This window comes from Anarhichas minor, unplaced genomic scaffold (genome assembly GCF_050575085.1).
Source record: "Anarhichas minor isolate MPS153535 unplaced genomic scaffold, ASM5057508v1 ptg000004l, whole genome shotgun sequence".
In the NCBI taxonomy this organism is placed as follows: domain Eukaryota; kingdom Metazoa; phylum Chordata; class Actinopteri; order Perciformes; family Anarhichadidae; genus Anarhichas; species Anarhichas minor.
In genome coordinates, this window is record NW_027466450.1 from 13,276,964 (window position 1) to 13,301,866 (window position 24,903).

Here is a 24,903-nt window from a genome sequence, read left to right on the forward strand (position 1 = left end):
TGCATGGTGAGCTTAGGGACATTATGTGCCCAATTTGCATCATTATGTGGCACTTAGGACATTAAACCAATCTCAATAAACCTGTCTAATTCAACTCAACAATTAGTATTTGTCTCTACTCTTGCTAATTGAGAGTCGAATACAACAGGAAACAAATAGGAAAAAGAACTTCATGCTCATCAAGATCACCGTTCTCTATTATCGTACACTTTATGGACATGATCTCGTTTTAATAACCTCGATATCAAAGCACGATACGATCCTTATCATGATACACCGGTCTGGTGTTGCCAACACTGAACTATAAAGCATAATCCATGTCACAGGTATCTATGGCTGGACCCCCGTTAACCGCTTGTGTCAAGTATACGTCCTTTTTCAAACCCCCCCCCTTTACGTCAGTGATAGTCCGTGTATACCAGTCTGTAAACTCTTACCGTGTGTATTCTTCCTGAAGTTTACTGGGGTCTGTCACAAAGAATTTGACTCTGAAGCTCAAGCTATAGGGAGAGCCTCCTGGAAAAAATGACAACAAACAGTTAGAGAGGAAAACACAACGCGGCAGATCTGTGAGAGGATGCAAACTGTAAGTGAAGTGTATACGCTTCTACTGTAAGACTGGATTTATATTTCTTTTTTAAACCGTTACAGGATGTAAACAAAGTAATGACTCAAAGCGTAAAATGTGTACAAACACATCGGCCTAGCTCCATAACGTAATACATAACATCCTGTGGTTATTCCTCAATGAATCAATCACTCGGCACAAAAACACAGTTGAAACACAGTTCAGTCGTCGCTGGAGGACGACTGCGTTTCTCACTCGGGCTACTTCTTAATTCCTCTACGTGTTACAACATTCTATTACTCATTATCCAAAAACAGAGCCGAGTTGAAATGAAGTTTAATAATTGCTCACAGCAGATTCAGAACTCTAAATCTCAGTGCAGACGAGAGACTTTTGCTGGTGGTGGAGTGAGGGTGTTTAACCTCGAGGCTGGACGGCACACTACCGCCTCAATCAGCTGGTAAATAGTGAGATTTTAAGCAACGACTTGGACTCGAGTGAACTCGCTTCGGCTTCACGACTTTCTGCCGATTCCTGGAAAAAGACCTGGACTTGTTAGTTAAGGTGGATTTCACCTACTTTTTAACTGTTTCCTGACGGGCTTGTTGGGATCGAGCCAGCGCTGTAAAATATTGATAGAGAGACACTAAGAGACACCTTCCATAGCATGGTTACACACCCTAAATTATTCACCACACACACACACACATCTGACAGAAGTACTGAAACACGGTTCACGTGGATACAAACACTTCTATATACGATACACTCTGACATGCAGTAAATGTACATTCTAGATAGCTATTGACACACAGTCATGGTGACTTAGATTTTTTGATGCTGATCCAAATACAGAGCTAGAGTCCACGTGTCCCCACACACACACACACACACATAACGCAGGTTTAAAATCAATGCACCCACACAGATTAGACTACGTCAACTTTCAGCATCCTACAGCACGGCACGTTCATTCACTCATAAACACACTCCTATCGAGCAAAAACATCCGACTGACCGGCGCATCTAAGGAGTCATCAGCCAAGTGCAGGCCAAAGTAGTCTCTCTCAGTCAGCTCCAGGTGCTTAAAGACAGCATCCAGCAACACCTGGCCATGATCCGACTTCTGCACAGAGGGACAGAAAACACACAATCCATCAAATCCTCGCCTCCTGGACTCCACTGCGACGGTGAAAAGTCACAGTAAAAAAAAAAAAAAAATTCTCTTTTATAGGATTTTAACGTTTTTGCTGTTTTCTGTGTTTTTTATGGAGTAAAACTTTTACGCTGCTTTCTTGGCCAGAACCTCTTTAAAAAAAAGAGATGGAAATATTCTGGTTAAATAAAATAAATCCATGTTAAGCCGTATTTAATATCTTTCTAACCACGTAGGGAGGAACGTGTATAACAAATTAAGTTGATGAGTGGCTTTGGGCTATTGTCGCATATTTATCCATCTCGCTACACGGTTTGCTCGGTGACCGTGTAACGCCATCTGACATAAAGTCCCCCAAAAAAAAACAAACATATAAAACATTGTTAGCATGAAAATTGTACATTAAAAAAATGTAGACGAGTGGAGCCGCAATGACTTTTAAAGACATTAACATATGGATACAAATCCATATGTCAGCTGCCACATTCAGCAGCCGTCTTAAAGAAACAGGAACATTTGGTGACATGGCTCGTTGGATGAGCATCTGATCGTAACATATCGTCTTACATCCACACAGAAACACTGGAGATGCAATGATTTACGTCGCAGTAACAATTCCGTGTTTTTTCACGGATTCAAACAGGAATACGGGAGTTGAATGAAGTGAAGATTCATTGTTAAATCCTCACAATTCAACTTTAAAATCGCTGGAGACTGATCAGTAAACACAGACATGAGAGGCTGTGGGCCACTGTTTGATGAAAACTGCCACGAGGATTAGAAAGCAGCAGATACAGAAGAGTCGGACGTTTAGGAAGTAGGGAACAATCTGAGAAAACAAAAAAACCAAAGCACTGTGATGAAAGAGTGAAGACGGAACAGTGAAACCGCCGTCTGTCTGCGGGCATAAAAGAGAGACGTGGAGAAGAGGAACATTTAGAGCGAGAGGCTGAGAGCTCAGCGAGGTAATTAAAGTAAATCAATGACCATGTGCTTCAACACGGTGAAGTAACTTCAAATCTTTAAGTTCTGCTTTCAAAGGTTTCCGACAGGAAGTGCTCAGTGCTGCTTCCTGCTTCAGGTTGTTCACTTGATAACGGATGAGGACTGTTTATGCAATAATAATAATAAAAGTCTTACACTATAATGAATGACCTTTACTTTAAAAACAATGGGATTGTTGTTGTATATCATTGCAATGGAACCAGTGGGCCTCAAACCAACCGAGGTTGTAAAGAGAAAGAAAAAGGAATTTGGATGAAAGGCTGAGAAACACAGGACGGAGGGAAAAGAGGGATGAAAGGCTGAGAGAGGGTGAGGAATCACTTATGAGACGGATCATTAATATCACATCGTTTCATGAGAGAGAAGGAAGGACGAGAGGATAAACTGTGGGACCACAAGTGGAGCAGAAACTCACACCTGATCCTGCCCGCCACTTTGAGAGGGGGGGGAGAGGGGGGGAGAGTTAGTGTGTAACTCCATCAGAGCTCCCATGGGAGGACAGACGCACACACACACACACACACACACACACACACACACACACACACACACACACACACACACACACACACACACACACACACACACACACACACACACACACACACACACACACACACACACACACACACACACACACAGCTTTCGTCCACCTCTCCCCTTTACCCTGGTGACACACTTTCACAGCCCAGCATGTGTGAGTAAAGTGTGTGTGTGTGTGTACGGAATGATAGTTGACATGTTGACATAGCAGCCCTCTAGGATCACCGGCAGTCTTTTAGCGCTCTGCTTGCTTGTGTGCGTGTGCGTGTGTGTGTGTGTGTCTGCTAGCAATCAGCTGCTGTCAAAGCCTTAGTTTGACAGAAAGTTAAGCGTGACTCAACCCTGATATCCTCTGTGCTCCTTCCCCCCCTTCTTGCTCACTTCCCTACAGCTTTCCAATAACTATGTTTGAATGATTATAATTGGAAAGATTTCATACTTCTGTATTTTGGGAAGTGTTAGGCGAAGGAATTTGACTAAATCTGATGAAAGGGACAAACAGACTCACTGCCCTCGCTTTTAAGATGGTGTCAAAACCAACCAAGCGGTTAAATTGGGATTATCTTTGTAAATAAGCAGTTTGAAAGTTATCACAAAATACTTGTGTGGTCTGAAAATATCCGACTAAATATATACGACACAATATATTAACAAAGTGATGGAAAAGTGTAACGAAGCTATGCATAGACATGTGTGAGAGACTGTGTGTGTGTGTGTGCGCACTGCTTCTCCTTTGTATGAAGCAGCTTTTCAAGTTGAATGTGGGAGCCCTCTGTGGACTTCTTATACTGTGCTCCCAGGAAACCCATCGCCACTCTGTGTCTGTTTATGTACACACGTGTGTGTGTTTGTGTGTGTGTGTGTGTGTGTGTGTGTGTGTGTGTGTGTGTGTGTTAGCCTCTTCTGTTATTCTTAAAGCATGCCAGCCAAGTGTGCGATCGGCGCCAGTGCAGGAGCAAACAGCAATCCATTGTTAAAACTCAACATGCACACAGGGGGGCATGTCCATACACACACACACACACACACACACACACACACACTTTCATTCTTTCTCTGAACTACACTGTGGATGGTTCACGGGCTATCACACTCAAAGATAGAAAGAGTAACTGAACACAGACCGAAGGAGAAACCAACAAAGAAAGAGAGAGAGAGAGAGAGAGGGGGGGGAGAGGGAGAGAGAGAGAACAGACGACTGAGATGGTAAGAGGAAGACAGAGAGTCATAGAGACACACAGAGAGAGAAAGGGAGTGATTGACGATGCGTTTGCGTGACATAAACGCTCTTTGTGTTGATCTTCATCAGTCCAGCAGCACCACTGACTGAAATAGTGTCTGTGTGTCTCAGAGCGAGGAGAGAAGAGAGGAGGAGGAGAGAGGAGAGAGAGAGAGAAGAGAGAGAGAGAGAGAGAGAGAGATGCTCTGATAAGTTGTTCACCCTGAGGGTTTATCTAAAGTGTTAGAGGGGAAAAGAGTCCCAAACATCAATCACACTGGAGGGACCTGAGATCCAAAGTGGTGCTTGAGGGAAAAATCTCAGTGTTCTTCTTACAGTAGGATAACAAAAGCCGCAAAAATGTGTCACTTATATCGCCCTCCTTGTTCATTTCCTTCCACTGGAAACAGCTGAATGTGCTGCAGGTACGTGTTCGTGTGAAGCAATGATGGAAATTCAGGAATGCGTGAGGCGGCTTGTTCAGACAGGAAGAGATCTCTGTGAAGGAGGAGTCATTCACATCTCTCTCTCTCTGCTCTTCAGTCACCGATTCCTGATCATTTTACGTTGTTAACAACACATCCGTGTTGAAATCAGCAGGAGGAGAGCTCGGGACGTCAGCAGCACCGGAGCTAACCGCTAACAGCCAACGTACAGAGGTTCCATTCAGTTACATGACAACGTGTTCAGGCTCTGTGCAGTAAGAAGTCTTATTATTGGACAAAAGGAAATTACAGCGTTATCATGTAATCTTGCAAAATGTAGTTTATGGCAAGACACTTGAATAAATACAGCTGTTTGAGGATGTTTTTACAACAATATAAAATAGATATCACCACAGACGTGATGTTAGAAAGAGACCTTAACCTCTGACCTTTGACCACCAAAATCTCATCAAAGTTCATCCTCAGGTCCAGGTGGACGTTTGTGCCAAATGTGATTCCCTCAATGTGTTCCTGAGATACCACGCTCGCATATGTAAGTACGTACTGACTGAAATATGTCTTAGGGATTAAATCTTCCTATATATATATATATATATATATATATATATATATATATATATATATATATATATATATATATATATATATATATATATATATATATATATATATATATATATATATATATATATATATATATATATATATATATATATATATATATATATATATATATATATATATATATATATATATATATATATATATATATATATTTATATATATATATTTATATATATATATTTATATATATATATTTATATATATATATTTATATATATATATATATATATATATATATATTTATATTTATGGATATCAAACAATGGAAATAACTTGAGTAGAGCTCATTCAGCATATTCCACCTGAACTACTACCCATTTCTGGAGAGAGAGAGAGCGAGATCTATCCCACAACACAATTAACAATACGCTGAGCCATTCTCCAGAGTTTTCACACAAAGCCGAACACATAATTAAAATGAAATAATTTTACAAAAACACGCGGAGCAGCAGAAGTCCATATTTGTGGCTCACCCAGTGCTAACTATTGGAGCATTTAATATCAGGACCGCACTAAAAGAGTAATGAGATAATGGGATGACGGGTCATTGGTCAGCTGAAGGGAAAGTAGTATATGGAGTGGAAAGAATAGGCAGCTGGCTTCTGCAGAAGCTTCACATGACCGTAGAGCTCATTGTAGGAAAATGTGTTGATATTCTTTTAGGTCAGCTATCTTGAATAAAAGTATGGCCTTCAAAGTCACCGGTTAAAGTTAAGTGTTACAAGCAGAATTATAATCATTTAGAAGAAGTTATACTATTAAATCATTTCTACCACGGACGTTGCAGAGGTCTGAATCAGCAGTAAATTACAGCGGGATGATTTATCCGTTGCTTTTCGCTGCTCTTACGTGCTCATTATTAAGAGCTACTTCACGACCAAATAGCTCTTGCAGACAGCTGCATGTTTGCGTGGTGTTTAGTGGTTACTATCGCTACAGATGCACGTCACTTTACTCTGAATAAATCCAGCAGCTGACCTCGCTCTTGTGTTGGTAGAGAGGTGGGTCAGCAGTGGGCTGGGGCTACTTTTATTCCTCGTCATCTATCAAGCCTTAATGCTACACTAGATGCTGCTTCCAGCCCAAGGCTTCCCATCTATAAAGATCATCAGCAGAAGCCCTCATGTGCACCACCCCCCCACCCCACCCTGCACCACGAGCGCTTCGGTTCCCATGACAATAAGTGACCGCTTCTGGATTTTCACTCTCCGCTAGAATCAAGGCCGGTCGGGGCCAGAGAGAGGATCAATAGAAGTATTGTTGCGCTCAGGGTGGCTTGTCTTTCCAGGAAGTGAGTGCTGCTGCCGGGGTCCTGATCAATGACGCTGACAGAGACCGACTCATTCATTCATTCATTCAAGAGGTGGGTGGGGGGGGGGGGGGGGGGGGTCGGAGCAGGAAGCAGAGAGGGAGACGAAAGCGCAAGAATAAAATAGATTGTATAAAATAGAGTGTGTAGGATGGCGATGCGCAATAATGGCTGAAGCGATTATCCGTGAGGAGAACAGGAAGTTGAAGTTCACGTTCACTGGTCTATATGAGAGATAGAGATAGAGATATATATATGGTTCACATACAAATTTGTCTATTGTTCCTTTCGGTGGGAACCGCAGAAAGAGCAGAAGAATGACAGGAAGTGAAAAAAAAAAAAAACACACCAGCTACAAGCTAGCTTGTGACAAATACATACAAAATCAACCTCTCCAAAATAAAATGTCTGAATGACAAAGTCATAATGTGCATGTTTGTGTATCTCTCTAGATATATACAGTATATATATATATGCATGTATGCACATGTTCACATGCACTCACAGATATTAACAGCAACAGGATGTGATCTGTCAGAGACGGGATGTTATTAGAGGAATTATATTTTCTGACTCACAAAGGGAATTTCCCTTCTACTCGTACTGTCAGAAGTCTGATCAAACACACGGTGACGGAGAGAGAGAGACTTAAAGACAGAGGGGGAAAAAAATGAAGGAGACGTGTTATCACGCGAGGCGACAGAAGACTGCAACGTCGGTCACAAGCCAGCTTGTCATCCAGCTTTGGGCAAAACACACAACACACATTCTGTCCTTCTCACCCCTCAAGGTGCGACTGCGTGAGATTGTAAAGCAAGATAAAACACCGACCGCCTGGTCGGCTGCTGATAGAAGCCAGTGTGAGAAAAGAAATGTAAATCTTCAAGTGTCATCACAATATTACAGGAAATCTGCTTATTGAACGTCTGCAAACAACGGAGGGACACGCAGAGCTTTTGAAAGGCTTTTTCTCTTTTGGGTTAATCTCCGATTATTTGAGGGCTCATTCTCACTTCACGCCTTGATGAGCGTCCCTATATTGTTATGTTTTCAATTTTTAGGAAATGCATCACAAAAATTCAAGGTAAATTCCAGGTGATGGGTTCTCGTCAGTCAGCAGTTTTATTGTATGATAATAACATAAAGTTTATTAGTAAGTGTTAATAATTATTGGGTAAAGTCATATAATTTGTTAGAGGGGTTTTCAAAGTCCAACCATCTCTCCATCACTATTATTATCATTATTAATACTTTGATCTGGGGCACAATCATGCTGTACCTTTTAGTGCATCACGTGGGGGCTTTGGGGGATGGAGACAGGAAGTATAATGTTGCTGTAGAGTCAGTTAGCTGTGGGTAGCCCTGTGTGTTTTTGCCTATATTTGTTTACATTCTGGTAAATTGGCACAATTAAAAGTAAGCCGAAGTTGCTATTGACAGTTCCTGTTGGTATTGTATCCATAGATGTACAGAAGTCTCTCACTGGATACTTTAAAACTGAAGAAAACTTAAAAATGGGAAGATTCTTCGGCAACTTCTGGCTCTATAAGGAGCATCTTTACTCTCGGGTGTATTGATGATTGACATCAGAGGTAATGGTATTCCCAGGAAGTGTAAGTCACATTGAATATAAAAATGTGTGCATCATGCCTGTGTGTTCAGGTTTGACTTCAGAGTATAAGACTCCAAGAAGAAGAAGTACGAATTTTAAAGCAAACCGTGGCCCCCGTTGCTCTCGCGCCCCCCTGGGGAGCTGCGCTTCACAGTTTGAAAGCATCTGTTCCTTTAAAAAAAAAAAAAGCAGTATGTATCATGCAAGTCATGCCAAACCCACAGTAACAAATGAATTCTCACATTTGCAATATCCTAAATTAGCAATGAAGCGAGATACTTGTAGAGCGGGATACTTACGCAGACTTTGAACGCCTGGACGGTGTTGTCCAGCAGCAGTATGTTGCACACAACCTGTGTGTGCTGCCTGTCTCGCTCCAGCTCCGTCGCCCGGACATTGTAGGATCTGCCAGCAGGCAAGTGGAAGCGCGCGCTCATCACGCTCGTACCAGGGTCTGCAGCAAGCAAACACACACAGCGGAGAGGAGCAAAGGATGAGTGAAGGGAAACAAGAGGTGAAACAGCCAAAAACATAAAAAGACTGAGGCAGGAATATAAAGGGAGCGTCACTGCATCAATGCTCGTAATGTACACGTACTTTACGACAACGTAGGTGAGCTAGAGGAATAAGAGATGGACTCAATCCGTCTATAAAAAGGACACAATAAGACGATGTACAGTACAACATAATGTATTTTTCTCCCCACTGCCTCAGTGCAGGCAGCCACGCAGCAAGGCAAGCCTGTACAGGCACGGCGAGGCAGCGAAGAGCGACTGCTTCATGAGAAAAGAATGTCAATGAGTAGGCAAGCAGGGGATGTGGAAACTACACAGCAGCCCGGCACTAAATCACTCACGAGCTACTATAAAATTCAACGAGAAGGGGAAAAACAAACGCAGCAAAAGAGCTTCAAATGTGTGCAATCCTCCTCCACGTTTCATTATGACACAACGTGACCGTGTTTGATATTCAAAAGAAGGGAATACGGCATGTTAAAAGTCAGCAGAAGCAACAATCAGGATATCTAATCCTTCAAGTATGTCTTCACTGTGCAGCATAACAATGAATAACGATCTTATTATTATCATATATCATATTATCATATATATATCGGTATTGGAATATACTGTGTACAAACACTCAAAAGGGTGCTTTTATTGATTTTTGTACATATTTGACCTATTCTTTGAAGGAATAATTCAACATTTTGGGAAATATACTTTCCACTGGTTGCCTGGCTGGCAGCCTCACATTGATGACAAAAACTCCAGGAAGTTACTGCGCCTGAAGAAACAGTCAGCACACAGCCCACCGTAACATCACGCTGTGCTGTGTTTACACTTTGCTTCTCGTCCAGATTAAACAAATGAGATATAAAATGTTCATTATTGGGTTTTAGAGGTGCTGGTAGGCGGACTTTGTTTCACTCTGAACAGAGCCAGGTTAGCGACCATGTGTTTCCTATGTCAGCTCTTTCTGTTTGTGTTGTCCCAGCAGTGCTTTCATTTTGCTTTTATTTTGTTGGGCAACATATGGCGCTGCGCTGGGATTTGTGTCCTCTCTGCCGGCCTCCTGCTTTCTTTCTTTTTTATTCCTTGGTGATCTGTCCTGACAGGAGACATAATAACTCCACAAGGGTCACGGCCCCGTCATCAGGAGCTGCTGTATCTGCAACGATGGCTCTGTGTGAGCGTGTGTGTGTGTGTGTGTATAGTATATATGGAGGGCCCTCTGCATGTCTGAGCGGCTTGTCACTACACATCAGCACAAACCCCCGTGACCACTGGCAGATGGCGTGCACACACACACACACACACGCACACACGAATGTATAGTTGAGGAGGCCGCGACTAACGGCAGCAAAACGCCTCGTCACCTCCAGGACACTCGAGCTCCACTCGCATCCTTAACAGGTGGTTTCAATAAGCGCAGAGTGGAGATCATGAGAGACACACGGCATAGTTGATGTCGTCATTTCGTAACTGAACCGATCACACTTAGAGAGATGCATCCGTCCGTCTGATTCAGATCAGCAGGTGTCAGCGCTCTCCACCTCTATTGACGCCTTCCATGGGAGGAAACCCAGGCCTGTGCGACACACCGGGGGCCGTGTTTGTACGTTCAGAGGCTCTCGCAGGGAGATGCTAGTGAGCCGCATTACAGGAAGTGTGGGATCCAGTGGCTGACAGCTAGCAGGTGAAATCCAGCCGGGCGTGACGGTGGTCGCGCTGTAGGTCACCCTGAGAGAAAGGTTTTCCGACTGCCAACAGAACGACCACACACACACACACACACACAATCAGGTGCACACTGACACAAGCTGCAGCGCTGTCAGCTCGGGGGAAACGGAACGAACGGACCTGCGAGATGAGCAGAGAGGAGCGCCGAGATCAAGCCACGCAGAAGGAAGGAAGGAGGGAAGGAAGGAAGGAAGGAAGGAAGGGAGGGAGGACAGATGGAGGGAGGGACGCTATCACTGGCTCGCGCTGTGGAACAGCTACAGGCTACACAGATGAGGTCTGACACAGAGACTCTCCACAGGATCCCCTGCTCTCTTCCTGCTCCTAACATGTGTCTGCCATCCAGCTGAAGCCAATTTAAAGACGGATCATCTTCGTAGTGCGCAACCATATACATCATAATTTCCCCCCCAAATATAACCTCTGTACGTGACTTGAAAACAGCACTGATGGTAAATATTGTCAAAGTTCTCTGTAAAATACTCATAGCTGCTGTCAAAATACTATGTTTCGCTGAGCTATACAGTCTGCTTTAGTGCGATGTATTGTTCGTGCTGCTCCTCTACGTCATGTATACTCTCAGTTTCGCTGTATTTTGTTTTAAATCCATTATGTTGTCCTCGGTCCTGCTCTGCTCTGCTGTGTTCTCGTTCTATTGTGTCGTTGTCGTGTTCCTTCACAAACGTTCCATCACTTTCTGCTCTGCCGTGTTCCTTTTCAGTTGTGCTCTGCTGAGCTGGACAGGACAGCCACACTCCCCTGAGAGAAGCCTCCGGAACTCCGGAAGCACGCTACCATTATTGCTTCCTGTAGTCAGCAGAGCTTACAAACAGGCAGGAGAGTGTGTGTGTGTGTGTGTGTGTGTGTGTGTGTGTGTGTGTGTGTGTGTGTGTGTGTGTGTGTGTGTCTTGACCCCTAAAGCTTCCCCTCAGTGGTGGGCTCCTCTGGCTCTCTCAGCTTATTGCAAACACAGACGGTCCTGGAGCCTTCCAGTCTGTACGCAGGAACACACACCCTTCATATGCACACACAACACCACACACACACACACACACACACACACACACACACACAACACATCCGCTGCACATTCAACACGTACATCCACGCAAATATGTCATCCAAATCAGGTCGTGTGTAGCTCCACTGAATCCGGATACATACTTGCAAACAAAAAAGTTCTCCAAACATTTCCTGCTGAACTATGATTCTCCCAATATTTCTTATTCATACCAACAGAATAAAAGTCTTCAAGGGAAAATACTACACGACAGGCAACGTCTTCTCCCGGTTCGTATATGTGGGACGACTAATGAACTTCATTTGCCCCATACGTTTCTATTTATACCGCAAATTTTCTTCAAAAGAAACCCCAAAAGACGCGCTATGTAAGCGTGTCCCTTTGTGCTGCTTTAAAACAACTGAAATAAGAGGCTCACAGCTCGGGATCCCAAAGGAATTATACATCAGCGCTGCACAGCGGAAACTAGGCCACAGACAAACAGGTGGTAAATTACAGATGTGTGCCAGTGTGTGTGTGTGTGTGTGCCAGTGTGTGTGTGTGTGTGTGTGTGCAGACAGCTTGCGAATGCTGTGGGTTTTCATAATAAATGATTGAAAAAAAACTACTTTAAAGCGCCATAGATCTTTCTCTCGTTCTGTGTGAGACATTTCAAAAGGAACATATAAATGAAACAGAGGGGAACGGGAAGCCCGAGATCTGGTCTTAACCTGGAAGAAAAATAAGACTTCCTGTTCCAGATCTTTCTTTCTTTCTGCACCCACCCATCTCTCTTTCTATCTCTCCCTCTTCAGACCCCGACACCCGCCCTCATTGAACTTCACCCGGGTTTCTCCCCCACTTTCCCTCCCAGTGCTTGGTGTTGCACCCTTTTTTTTCCTCCACCTACACTCCTCCTCCCTCCCATCCCCCCCCATGATCCCTTTAATTCTACTTATTTTATGTAGGGCAACAACAGCAGCAGACAGAGTGCTGTTTCATGTCTGTGCTTGTGCGTGTGTGCGTGCGTGGCTGACAGATTCAAACAAAGCATTTAGAATGCGTCTGTGTGGGGGAGGTGGGGTGCAGTTTAAGGAATGTGGGCAGCGAATGACCCCTGACCTCCTTTAGGATGAGCCATATGTGGACCTGGCCGATGGTAGAGTCATACAGTGCAGCTGAGGATCCGATTGTCTCTCGAGCGGAGTTCAAAAATTTTGATTTCATGCCGCCAGCACATGCATAAGAAAACACTAGACGTACAGTAGAGCAAGTACTGAAAGGTTGCATTGTATTCATACCATTAGAGCGGCTTTCCGAGCTAATTCTTCAAGTTCAAGTTTGAATTCCATTGCTTCGCGTTTCCCAAACTTTTCTTCTTGGAACAAACTTTTAAAAAATGTGGTAAATTCGTAATATTCGGATTTGTGAGTAAATGAACGTTAGCGTTTCCACATCAGCTTGTATCATCTTGTATACCAGATATTTTGAAGAGATATACTTTATACTATACTTTGTTTTATGCACGTGTTATTGAAAACATATAAACATGTTGAATACTTAATAAATGAGAACAGGCTCTCGCTTTCTCCTCTCGTCAGTAAAACAAACAGAACGTACGCCGGCCTTTTCTTTCATTCAATGTTAGAAAGAAAAACACACATATTCATCCCCAATGGGGCTCAAAGGTGTACTGCAGATATAAATGTTAAATATTACAGAAGAAATACTGCAAAATGTATTTGGTGAGCCTAAAAACATCTCCTGCCAACCCTCCTGTGGGTCCCGACCCGGTTTTTGCGAATAACTGGTTTTGACAGCGAGCTTGAAGTTTTAAAAAGAGCCAGTGTGAAAACACTTTTAGTGTAAATAACTAAAATGAGTGATTATTATGAAAGGAGAATATGAAGTCAGGTTTCTCGCGGTGTTACATTCATAATAATTAAGTTATACAGAGTTGCAAACGTCTGCAAACCTCTGCTTGAACTTGAACACCGGCTCCTCGTGGAATAAGCCTCTTCAATGAAAAGCCTGAGTCAGCATGTCCGACTGCATCGATCAGAGAAGCCAGACGGTCCCATTCAGCTCTCAGCTGCTTACAGACCGATACTCTTCATTTCAACGTAATCAGAATTCAACACAGTGAATAGAAAAGCAGAAACTTTCACTGATTAACAGCCATTTGGAAAAAAAAGTCTGAATGAATTTTTCTGGACAGTGAAAGAAAGGAATGTATTACGTTTTTTCATTCAAATTGTCGTTTAGCCAAAACCTCAATCGCTGACTATCGTAAAAAAACCTGAAATGAAATCCTGAACTTGTGAGACTGTTGATTTATTTGCTGGTGAAGGCGATGAAGCTTTAGATCGACGGTTCTACTGTATAACAGGGTTGATCCATTAGGCCTCCTGCGGTGTTTACAGAGGGCCGACGCCAGAGTGAGTAAACAGTGAACAGTATCTAATTGAACACCACGAGGGCCAGACTAGGTGAGTCAATCAGTAAGCTGGGAGGTTAAAGGATTTAGAGGGAGGCTAAATGGATTGCAACACGTTATTTCAGTGGTTCTCAAACTCTCTCTATCATGAGCCCTTGATTTCCAATATGAGGGTGTTTTCACTCCGATACATCAGGAAAACATGAAACATATTACAAAAAAGAACGACGTGTTTCTTTACACCCATGACTTTGGTATCATCAGAGTACGCTGTGTGTCTTTAAGATCAGGAACTTTGACTTGTCATGGCGGAAAAAAAAAAAAGCACCGGTGGAATAACGTTCCTCTGGCTCGTCAACTACTGGAGTGTCACGCAGCGATTCATCGTGTTATTAGTTACAGCTGTGTTTGACAAGGGTGTGACACAACCACAGACACTAAATGATAGAAACACTCCAGTACAATGACACATTCCAGAGATCTTACGAAAATCTAGGATTTAATAACAGATCGAAACGAAACCAAAGAGAGAAGCCCCACGAGACTTCTCCTGATAACAGCTTTCCTTTATCCTCGTCCCCCCCGTCCCCCCCCTCCCTCATCTCCTCCTGCCTTTAACTGTCAGCACGGCCTGTGTGAGGCCATTATGCAAATTATAGTCATCAGTGGCAGGCAGAAGCCATCGACTTACACGCACACAAAACAGAGCCATTCATAAAAACGTAGCACCTGTCCCAGAGATTCCCACTGAATTAACGATACAGATAATGGAGATTTTTCAGGAGCAGCTCCTTTCTGCTCATTCTGGTCTAATATTACTCCTGGACTCACCTCCTTTAGACGTATCCACATCCCCCTCTTCCTCCCCTCTCTCCTCTCTCCTTGCCCTCGTTAGCTTCCATGCTCTTTGAGTGTCCACTCCAACCTGATCTCCCTCTCTCTCTCTCTCTCGAATTGCCATTTTTCTCCGTGTTGGAAGAAACAAAACACTCTTAAGATAGATATATGATATATTCTAAGAAAGGGAAAGAGTTATATCAGGCTTTTACCACTGTATGGAGGCTACAGGTGGAGAGATGACTACACTCCCCCTCTGTAAGACTTTTTCTGCCCTCTGGCTAGAAGCACATTCTTCTAATCAATTCCACAAAAAACGTTAACCCCCGGCAAGTGCAATTATTCAAATAGCTGAGGACCTTTCATCAGATGGTTTACATGACAGGATTTAGAGTTCCGTGGTTCTCAATCTGCAAGACAACAACATTCAGCTCACATTTAAATAATGGCAAAGGCTGTGGAAAGTAGAGATTTTGTAAAACAGAGATTTCCAAATAATATAAATAAATAATAATAAAATATCCACGATAGATTAAGAAACTAACAAACCAGGAATGTCATATTCCCAATAACGTGCTCAGTGACTGTCCGTCACGTCAATCTTAATATTCAAGAATAGAAAACAGTCGCATCCGATTACATCAACAGCATTATGATCATAACTGCTGCAAGCACCACAGTAACCACAGTGAACACACGCCCAGCTTCTTCCCCTCGGGCCACGTAAACGCACAGGTTGGCTTCACTTCATGTTTTGACTTTACAAACAGCACAAATGTCACCGTGGTGGCTGGTTAGCAGTGGTGGAGAAAACCCACAGTCTTCCTTCCTAACATCCTCCGTAAATTCACGAGCACAAAACATAACAAATGCAACAAATACAAAATAACAGATTATTTAAGACATGCATCTGTTATAGGACATACCAGATTATGATCGGTTTCCCAGCAGCAGCTTCATGCGACATCCAACGTTAACGTATAAAATGATTCATTCACAGTGATCAAGTTGTGCTGAGCGACAAGAGTCCTTAGAACATTCAACTAACCGTCTGCGGCGCAGAAGCCGGTTCAATCATTGATTTATATCACAGCTCACCGTCTACTGCTTTTGTTTTTCTCTGAATCATCTCACAGAGCTTCATTCTACCACACAGGTAAGAAACCTGTAGCCGCGTATGCAGACAGTCTAGCTGCATCGGTTACAGGCTTCTATACTACTGTAGGGGACATTTGTAATGGTGTCCTCAATAAGAAAAAGCAACGTTACACAAGTGTCAACTCTACCTGATTAATAACTGCAAAGAAGTGGGAAAAAACGTAAAGGAATTAAAGTAATAAAAAAGCTAAACTGAACACAGATTGGCAACATGAGGGGTGGGACAGTGGTACCTCATTTATACAACAAGAGGCCCTCTCTACAGTAATGTAGACACGCACACACGGAAAAACAGCAAGCAGAGAAACAGAGATGTAGGTTTGATTAAAGCAGCACATTCCCCTGATTTTTCCTTTTTCTGCTGACGCCAGCGCCTCTCAATGTTACCGGGGGTCGTGTTCTGAGCACGCTGCAAATTTCCCCCCCCCGCATCCACCTCAACCCTGCACATCCCTGCCCCACCAGCAGGGAGGCCAGGTGTTCTGCACCATGCACGCACACACACACACACACGTGCACACACACAACTCGGCTACATGGCTGAGGACCACAGCCACATTTACACCTGACAGAAACAAGTGAATTACGGCCATTATTTCTAGTAACATGCATGTAGACCTTGGACCATTTCTGGGCAACTACAGTGACGAGTTGAGGTGATGCGAGATGAATCGATGGGAATCAAACTTTGACATTTGCCCTCTTTCACCACTACCTCAGCCATCTCTTTGCACCCGCAGTACATGGTGGTATTCTCATGATAAACGATCTATCCGTGTGGTATAAATTCTTTAACCACCGGCTCTCAGCAACTGTGTGTTTAACGGTGTCTGCGATCAATATAAGCAGTGAGTTAATCAGCCTTTCATCGCCGGAGTGTAAAAGCTCCCTTGACACAACGCACCGTAAAGAACAAACAACACACACATGTGCACACAGGTATGCACGTGTGTGGGAGAGCTGATCTCGGCTCTTTTGCGTCTTAAATGTTTAAGCTTACAAGAACTGTGTGTGCATGTGTGAATATCTACAGTAACCTGTGGGAGCCAGCATCCACACATATTTCATGCCTAATTCTCCACGCCTAAATCAATATTTGGCTTGAAATCAGGATATTTTTGCAGGCGTATAATTTACTTTTTTTCCGTGTACTTTATCAAACTAGGTCAAAGTTGTAAGTCGGAGTGATTTTCTTGAGCGGTTGCTGAGTCGGGCGTCAAGGATCCGAACATTAAATATAACAAAGGAGTTACGCAGCCTTAAGCGCTTTGATGGCGATCATGTGAAAGCGGCTCTAGCTTTGGCCTGAATGCGCCACACAGGTCTCACAGTGAAAGAGCCCGATTGTTATGAAGTATGGAACTTCATAACACTAACGCACTTTTCGGCCTAATGGGGGCAACGTCACAGAGTTTTGGGGAAAAGAAGACAGAATTACTTGATTTTAGACAAATAACTTCCGTTGAAATAAACCGTGTAGCCTAGGACCAGAATAAATTGTTAGTATAATAATATATAGATAATAAATAGAAAAATACAGCCTGACTGTACACTGTTTTTGACCCTAAAAACCAATGAATAATTGTAATAAATAACCATGATCTCAATATTGATAAAAAAATAAGTGTGACTAACATTTTGGCGTGATTTTTGTCAACATTGAAGTAACAAAATCTGTCGAGCGTCTCTTAGAAAAAGAGAGAGGATGGCATCATGTGACAAAGTCATGATGACTACATGACTTACTTAATCCCCTGCACCCGCAGGATAACCCTGTATTGCTATTCTTAGAAGCTATAGATGTTCAGGCCGTGATACTCCAACACTAAACCAATCAGAACTCGTCTCATCAAATTTCAACCCGCCTCGTTCATTACTCGTCTACCCGAGCCTTTTTTTTTTTTTTTTTTTTCTTTGCAGAGAAATAGAATTAGACCGCGGCTGACATTTAAAATGAGATATCGGCAGCGAGTAGTTGAGGACGGAGTACTAGGAAGAGGCTTTTTTTCATCAGCCTAATCCTTCAGAGGTAATAAAACGGTCATTTTCCAGGAAACTCAGGCGCTTCACTGAAATGTGTCCATATTATCAATGCTGTGCACTCAGGGGAAGGTTGCCTGCTCAGGCACTGAAAATAGATGCCCGGTTAATTTTTCACATTTTAAAAATGAGTTCTCATAGCCAACCGGCAGGCCTATTTATACGATAGACATTTAAAAACTAACGAAATGATGGAGAGAGTAACACGATATGATATACAAATGAAACAAAAAATATATGCAAACACAGCAACCGACGGGAAAGAAAAGAGGCGCTTTAATTCCCTGCCTGGATGCATCCAGAGGATTCCTACCTCTGGCTGGAAATGTACAGTGGGTTATGTTAATGCTACATATGCAAACACACATTTGCATTATTACACAACTGCCTAACCCCGTCCTTCATCCAAGTGTCAATTGAAAGCCGAGTGGTATAAACCCAGAATGTCTAGCAACGCTGTGAGGACAAATTGCTTCAAACTTTGGTCATTTACAACCAGAAATACAAATCAGTATACACACGCAGAACAAGGGGCTAAAACACACTCATGCACAACATCTGCTGCTTTAAAACGTCTGAAAATGAATTTTCCAGGTGTCTTTAGCACAAATGTTCACTTCTGTGAGAAATACGTGTGTGTGTGTGTGTGTGTCCACAGATGGGACACACTGCAGGCTTATAATCTGCTCTATTTTGCTTAGAAAAGGAATTCTGCATGATGCATAATTCAGGAAACTTGCAGCTCTGTGTAAGTTTCACACTGTTTTACACCACTCTCTCCCTCTTTGATATTTTGTGACGATCGCCTTCTTTTTAAGTCAAAATTACTTTAAAAACCAGACATGGTCGTCTGCTTGTGACTTATTTCAGAAAAGTCATTGTGCTGTGAGGAAAAACTGTGTGGTTAGCAGCACTGTGAATACTCAAGATAGAAGACCTATAAACTATCCAAATGTAAAAATCAATAACCTTAAGGTGGATTAACTGCAAACTATAAACCGCAAAGCTGAACAGCCGCAGGCCCTGCTGCAACACAAAGAGGGGGAGATTTGGAGAGCGGAGCTGATGATTAAACAGTTTGATTGAATGCATTATGTAGCTCATGTAACAAGAAGCATGTGTGTGGGAGAGGTGTTAGGGGACATCTCTGCACCGCCGGTCATATGAAGAGGTGAAGATGAAGAGATAGATGTGGGTGGAACACATTGTGGTTGGTAAACGGGGCCAAAACAGGAAAGCGTGGGCCCTCCTCCTGACAATCACCTCGATGTTTCCACTCTGCTGAAAATAAGGTAAGCTGCCGGTGAAAAGAAAGACTTGAGACACTAATTAGCTGCTTTTGTGCATGTCCTGAGGTATGAAGGCAGAATCCCTTAATCCCCTTCAAGGCCACAGTTTGCTTCATACAAAAATACCAAAAAGGTGCATGCTCAGGTGAACAGCTGATACAAATCTCCCAGCATCACCGGGCTCTTTAAGTATTTCTGCTAGCATCACAGTGCACCATCAACGTCCTTTTCAACGCCCTGCCTTTCCACACGAGTATATCTGCATGTACAAATACGTTATCAAAACCTTTTCATTGTTGGAATTTGGAAAGCTATTGCTCTTAGGATGATTCCGTGTATTCTGTAGCATTTATCATGTTTAAAGTACCTCGGTAATGTACATGCATAGCACGTTCTTTGAAGCTTTATAAGGTTGCATATGTAGGCCAGCACAGTTTATGCGTTTGTGGTAGTGTTACCAAGCAGATGGCATTTCCTCTGCAGCGTTGACCTGACATACAGCAACCTCAAACACGGGTTAAACAGCGCTTGATTTAGCCCGTTCTGCATTAATCTGATTTTACAAAAGAAGATTAGTGCAACCCCAGAGCTAAGTGGGGGCTTAAATTAACCAGTGAAACAGATTCAACACCAGAGTAACGCTGTTATATAGTAGTATGTCATATATTAGTAATGCACACCGACTGTGCGTGTCTTCATTGGTGATGTTGTAATGTTTGGCTGTGGAGTTTATTTGTGCAACATGATTTTATGTGTAATAGTTAGTTTCCCTTTTTTCATTCCACTAAACATGCAAACTACTAAAGACGCCACAATGTTTGTCAGGTCTTAATGTTCTGGACTCCAATGTCCAGAAATCACTGGACCAGTTTGGACAGTTAAAGTTACAGTTTAAGTACTAGATGAACAATACTTGCTTCTTGACATAATAAAACTCTTTCTGTGAAATCACTCTTAATTGCGTTTGTTTTGTCACCTTGCTCAAGAGCACATACACAGCTATGTTTATCTCTAAAACTGTATTATAGTTGTTGTTGTTAGTGTTGGACTTCTCATATCTAAGAGTTCTTATGTTGTTTTTAAGATAGCTATGACAAACAATGTATTGACTCCTCTAAAAATCTATATTGTATTGAAACCCAGCTGGTGGTGTACCAAGATATGCAATACCTAAATAAAGGCCAGTCCTCAGCTGTAGCATCAGAAACTGGCCCCAGAATGGCCTGAATAACAAACTATAAAGTAAAATGATTGCCACTGCTCACAGTACTAGCTTAGCTAGTGTTACTCAGTTGCTAGGTTAATGCCTGAGCAAGAGGTGCTAAAATATGCAAGAGATTCATAGTCCTGTAATTAATGTGTCATAGATTAAAGTGTCCAGAAAATGTCATGTATTGTACTCTTGCTGGTAGCTTCCATGCTGGCAAATAGGCTGAGAGAGAGAGAGAGAGAGAGAGAGAGAGAGAGAGAGAGAGAGAGAGAGAGAGAGAGAGAGAGAGAGAGAGAGAGCCCCCTGCCTCATGCTGAAATCAGAGAAACCACAAGAATGTAACAGCTTCTGTTATTATCCCTCCCTGCTGTCTCGCTGCCTGATAGCCTGCCCCAGAAAACAGCAGCAAGGCAGCCCGTTTCTCCCTCACACACACACAATCCTGTTCTCAGGTTCTCATTTCTGACACACACAGATTCTCTCAGGGTATGGTTGTCCATTTTGCGCGCTTTCTTTCTGCACACACAGATACCGTAGTCCTGTATAAGCTCACACACGCGCGCGCACACACGCACACACACACACACACACACACACACACACACACACACACACACACACACACACACACACACACACACACACACACACACACACACACACACACACACACACACACACACACACACACACACACACACACACACACACACACACACACACACACAGGACCTGACAGTGCAAAATCACATAGACTGCAATTTGTTTTTCCAACTGAGAATTGCTGCAAACCCAGAGCTGTCAGACACGTAGAAACATCTAGACCAAGGCCCACAGAAAAAAAAAAACAAGCTGATACAGAACATAACTAGCCGGCAGACACACAGTAAAATAGATCAATATATGGAAAAGATTGACCCACTGATACACTGTCCAATATATTGAGATTCAGCAACTTGTTGTGTTGCTGATCAATGCTTAAAAATACTTGTTTTCCCATAACTTTGTCCAAAGTGCCGTACAACAAGTGCATTTCACAAGACCTTCTTGCATCAAAAGGAAGCTGCAGATAGTTGCATATGTGATGTTCACTGCTCTACGTATGTAGATATCTCTACGTATGTTGTACGTTTATGAGTTAAAGAAGGTTGAACGGACAGGGACAGAGTTTATTGTAGAAATAACTACAATAAGCTAACTTATTAGCTAGTAGTAACACTTTTTAATCTAAAATCATGTTACATTTCAGCTGTCACTTTAGCCATCTACCTACAAGATCTATCCATCGTACCCAATTACCATCATACAGGAAGCTTACACGAGTCCCTGTTTAACTCACACCAATTAAATACTAAGGGTGTACATCACAAGTTTCATCACGATCACTTCGCATTGATATTGAATTGTTGATCACTGAATCTATATATTGATCCAAATTGCTGTATCTTTACGCCCCTATTAGCTACAGTCATGTTTAGCAGCTATATTGCAACAATTCATGACTAACGTTAGCCTGCTACGGTTAGCTGACTTCTTATGCTACAGTTAACACTGGACAACTGACGTTAGCTTGCTACGGTTAGCTGACTTCTTATGCTACAGTTAACACTGGACAACTGACGTTAGCTTGCTACGGTTAGCTGACTTCTTATGCTACAGTTAACACTGGACAACTGACGTTAGCTTGCTACGGTTAGCTGACTTCTTATGCTACAGTTAACACTGGACAACTGACGTTAGCTTGCTACGGTTAGCTGACTTCTTGTGCTACAGTTAACACTGGAAAACTAAAATTAGCTTGCAAAGGTTAGGTTACTTATCATGATAAGTAACCTAACCAATGGTCAACAAGCGTTAGCTTGCTATGGTTAGCTGACTTTTTATTATAGCGCATAAGAATGTTCTGCCTGTTATAAAATTGAGTTGCAGTGTTTCTGTACATAGTTGTTAAATACAACTAAGGGGACTTTGTGAGTAAGCTTGAGGAGAGGATCTTCCCTATCCTCAGGCTTTGAGTTACAGTTGAGAAAGGTTAGGCCCTGATGTCAACAACAGAGCACAGGGAGGTAGTGTGATTGTGTGTGTGTGTGTGTGTGTGTGAGAGAGCGTGTGTTCCAAGCTCACATGGGCGGACACACCCTCCAAAAAAGCATGCCCATCAGCCTTTGTAACCAGATATCTCTACGTATGTTGTCAGTCATTTCCCTCTTGCTTTTTCCACTGCATCATCTCACATGCACTGTGACTACAGTCTAAAACTAAGCAAGAGAAAATTACGGAGAAACTGAAACTACAAAACACCTTTGTCCTGAACCAGCTGGTCATGTAGACTAGAATTCAAGACCAGTAAGGGTAAAAGGAAAGGACGGATGGATAGAAAACAAGCCCGAAATTGGAGAAATTGGAAGCAGCATGAAATAAAAACAGTAGCACTAATGTCTTGTGTTTTTAGACTGCTCTTTATGTCCTTGTTTGAGTTGGATATGGAATCCTTTTGCGCTTCCTCCACACATCTCCAAGCAAAACAGGCAGCGGATAAAACAAGGTTATACCATGTAAACTGTTGATGTTCCAGAAATAACCCCGTCAAATGTCACACAAAAATGTCTGCAAGTCTGAAAAGGAGGGCAGCATACTAAAGGTTTAGAGACATGGTAGCAACAGGTTCTATAACCTAATAGATACACGATTGTGAGTAATTTCATCAAGTTAAACTCTGAGTTTTTCTTTAACCCCAAACTGGTCACATCTCAACCGGAGATCGAAAAACAATGAAGCTTTGCCGATTCTCATGAGGGGGCGACAGCAGGAAAAGGAGCGCATCCATTTTTGTCCCTGACCCACCGTTCTTAAGCAACCGTGTCCTTTGACCTCCGGAGGTATTCAAGGCTCTTTAAGCAGCTGTTTCAAAAGGCAGACCTGAGGATCTGAAGCTCACACACACACACACACACACACACACACACACACACACACACACACACACACACACACACACACACACACACACACACACACACACACACACACACACACACACACACACACACACACACACACACACACACACACACACACACACACACACACACACACACACACACACACACACACACACACACCAGGTTATAAAAGGGCACATGGCAATAAGTCCACAACTCTTTGCTGAGAAAATCAGAATACACCTTTTAGGAAATGGTGTATGTGTGTGTAAATGTACAGAGATGGGCATGTGTTGCTGTGTGCCTTTTGGGGATAGTGGCGAGGATGTTAGCGAAGGAAAGGACAAGCCAAAACACGCACCGGAGCATAACTCTTGAGTAAAGAGTCGGGAGCCAGCTGTACTCACATACCTGAGGAGGGTAAATGTGGGGGGTGGGGCTGCAGTGGAGAGGAGTCCTCCCTTTCAGATGAGAAATGTTCAGGTATAATCATCCAGTGGTGGTTCTATAACAATAAGACACGGAGCAGTGATGGTCTGGAAAGGACTGATCTCATCATCTTGCCCCCTCAGTTTGCATCTGAATGACTTGCTCTTGTTTTAGACACTCAACGCAGGTTTGATGCATTACTTCCCAACACTTGTGCATTTGAACCCTGTTACCCGAGTCCAAATTCAACAGGTGACTTCTTAAAAAAGTCGCATATGATCATCACTTTGTGAGCTACTTGCTAACATACTTGAGCTGAAGGGAGCGGTCCCGCTGACACCGACAGTGGAGCAGCAGCCATTTTGCTAAGAATATCAAAAATACCACAAATGAATGGCATATCGTCCCATTGGGTTGCAAGTGTTATGCCTGTTACACAGATCAAGCACACTCCACATCAGTTGCATTTCGTTGCTGAAGTTTGCACACACTTTTTGAGCATTTGAACACACACCTCATGACTCATGTTGTATCAGACCCGACAGCATTAGCGGAAGTTCGATTAGATGATGTTCAGCGACCAATAGCAGTTCTGACTGATCAGCAACCAGTACAATACTTAAAAACTGGTTGTTGGTACCAATCCCAAAAGTCTACAGACATCTGGATGGATGAGAGTCAGACACAAGCACTTCTGCATGTTACGGAAAAGAAGGCAGCAGTAGGGATTGCATTTTATTTGTTTTAGAAGTACCGCTTGGTACCCTGTTTATATGAAAACTACCCGTTTCTTTAAAACCTGCATTTGTTTATTTTTTATTAATGAAGCCAAACATCTA

The 24,903-nt window shown here is 42.8% G+C and overlaps 1 protein-coding gene across 7 annotated transcripts in view; it reads right to left on the minus strand.

Annotated features, from left to right (window-relative positions):
- The window catches only part of ptpn4a (protein tyrosine phosphatase non-receptor type 4a), a 56,867-nt gene that overhangs the window by 26,144 nt on the left and 5,820 nt on the right, over nucleotides 1-24,903 (minus strand). For 3 of the 7 annotated variants that reach the window (XM_076109670.1, XM_076109664.1, XM_076109706.1), the window contains exons 2-6: nucleotides 24,047-24,140; nucleotides 8,782-8,936; nucleotides 1,587-1,694; nucleotides 1,148-1,190; nucleotides 438-516 (exon numbers count right to left, since the gene is read on the minus strand). In XM_076109670.1, coding sequence (XP_075965785.1) covers nucleotides 438-516; nucleotides 1,148-1,190; nucleotides 1,587-1,694; nucleotides 8,782-8,936; nucleotides 24,047-24,140 — 479 coding nt within the window. Of the gene's footprint in view, nucleotides 1-437; nucleotides 517-1,147; nucleotides 1,191-1,586; nucleotides 1,695-8,781; nucleotides 8,937-23,537; nucleotides 23,621-24,042; nucleotides 24,141-24,903 lie in introns of those variants that run through there. The other 4 variants (XM_076109685.1, XM_076109692.1, XM_076109699.1 and 1 more) reach the window with 4 other exon arrangements.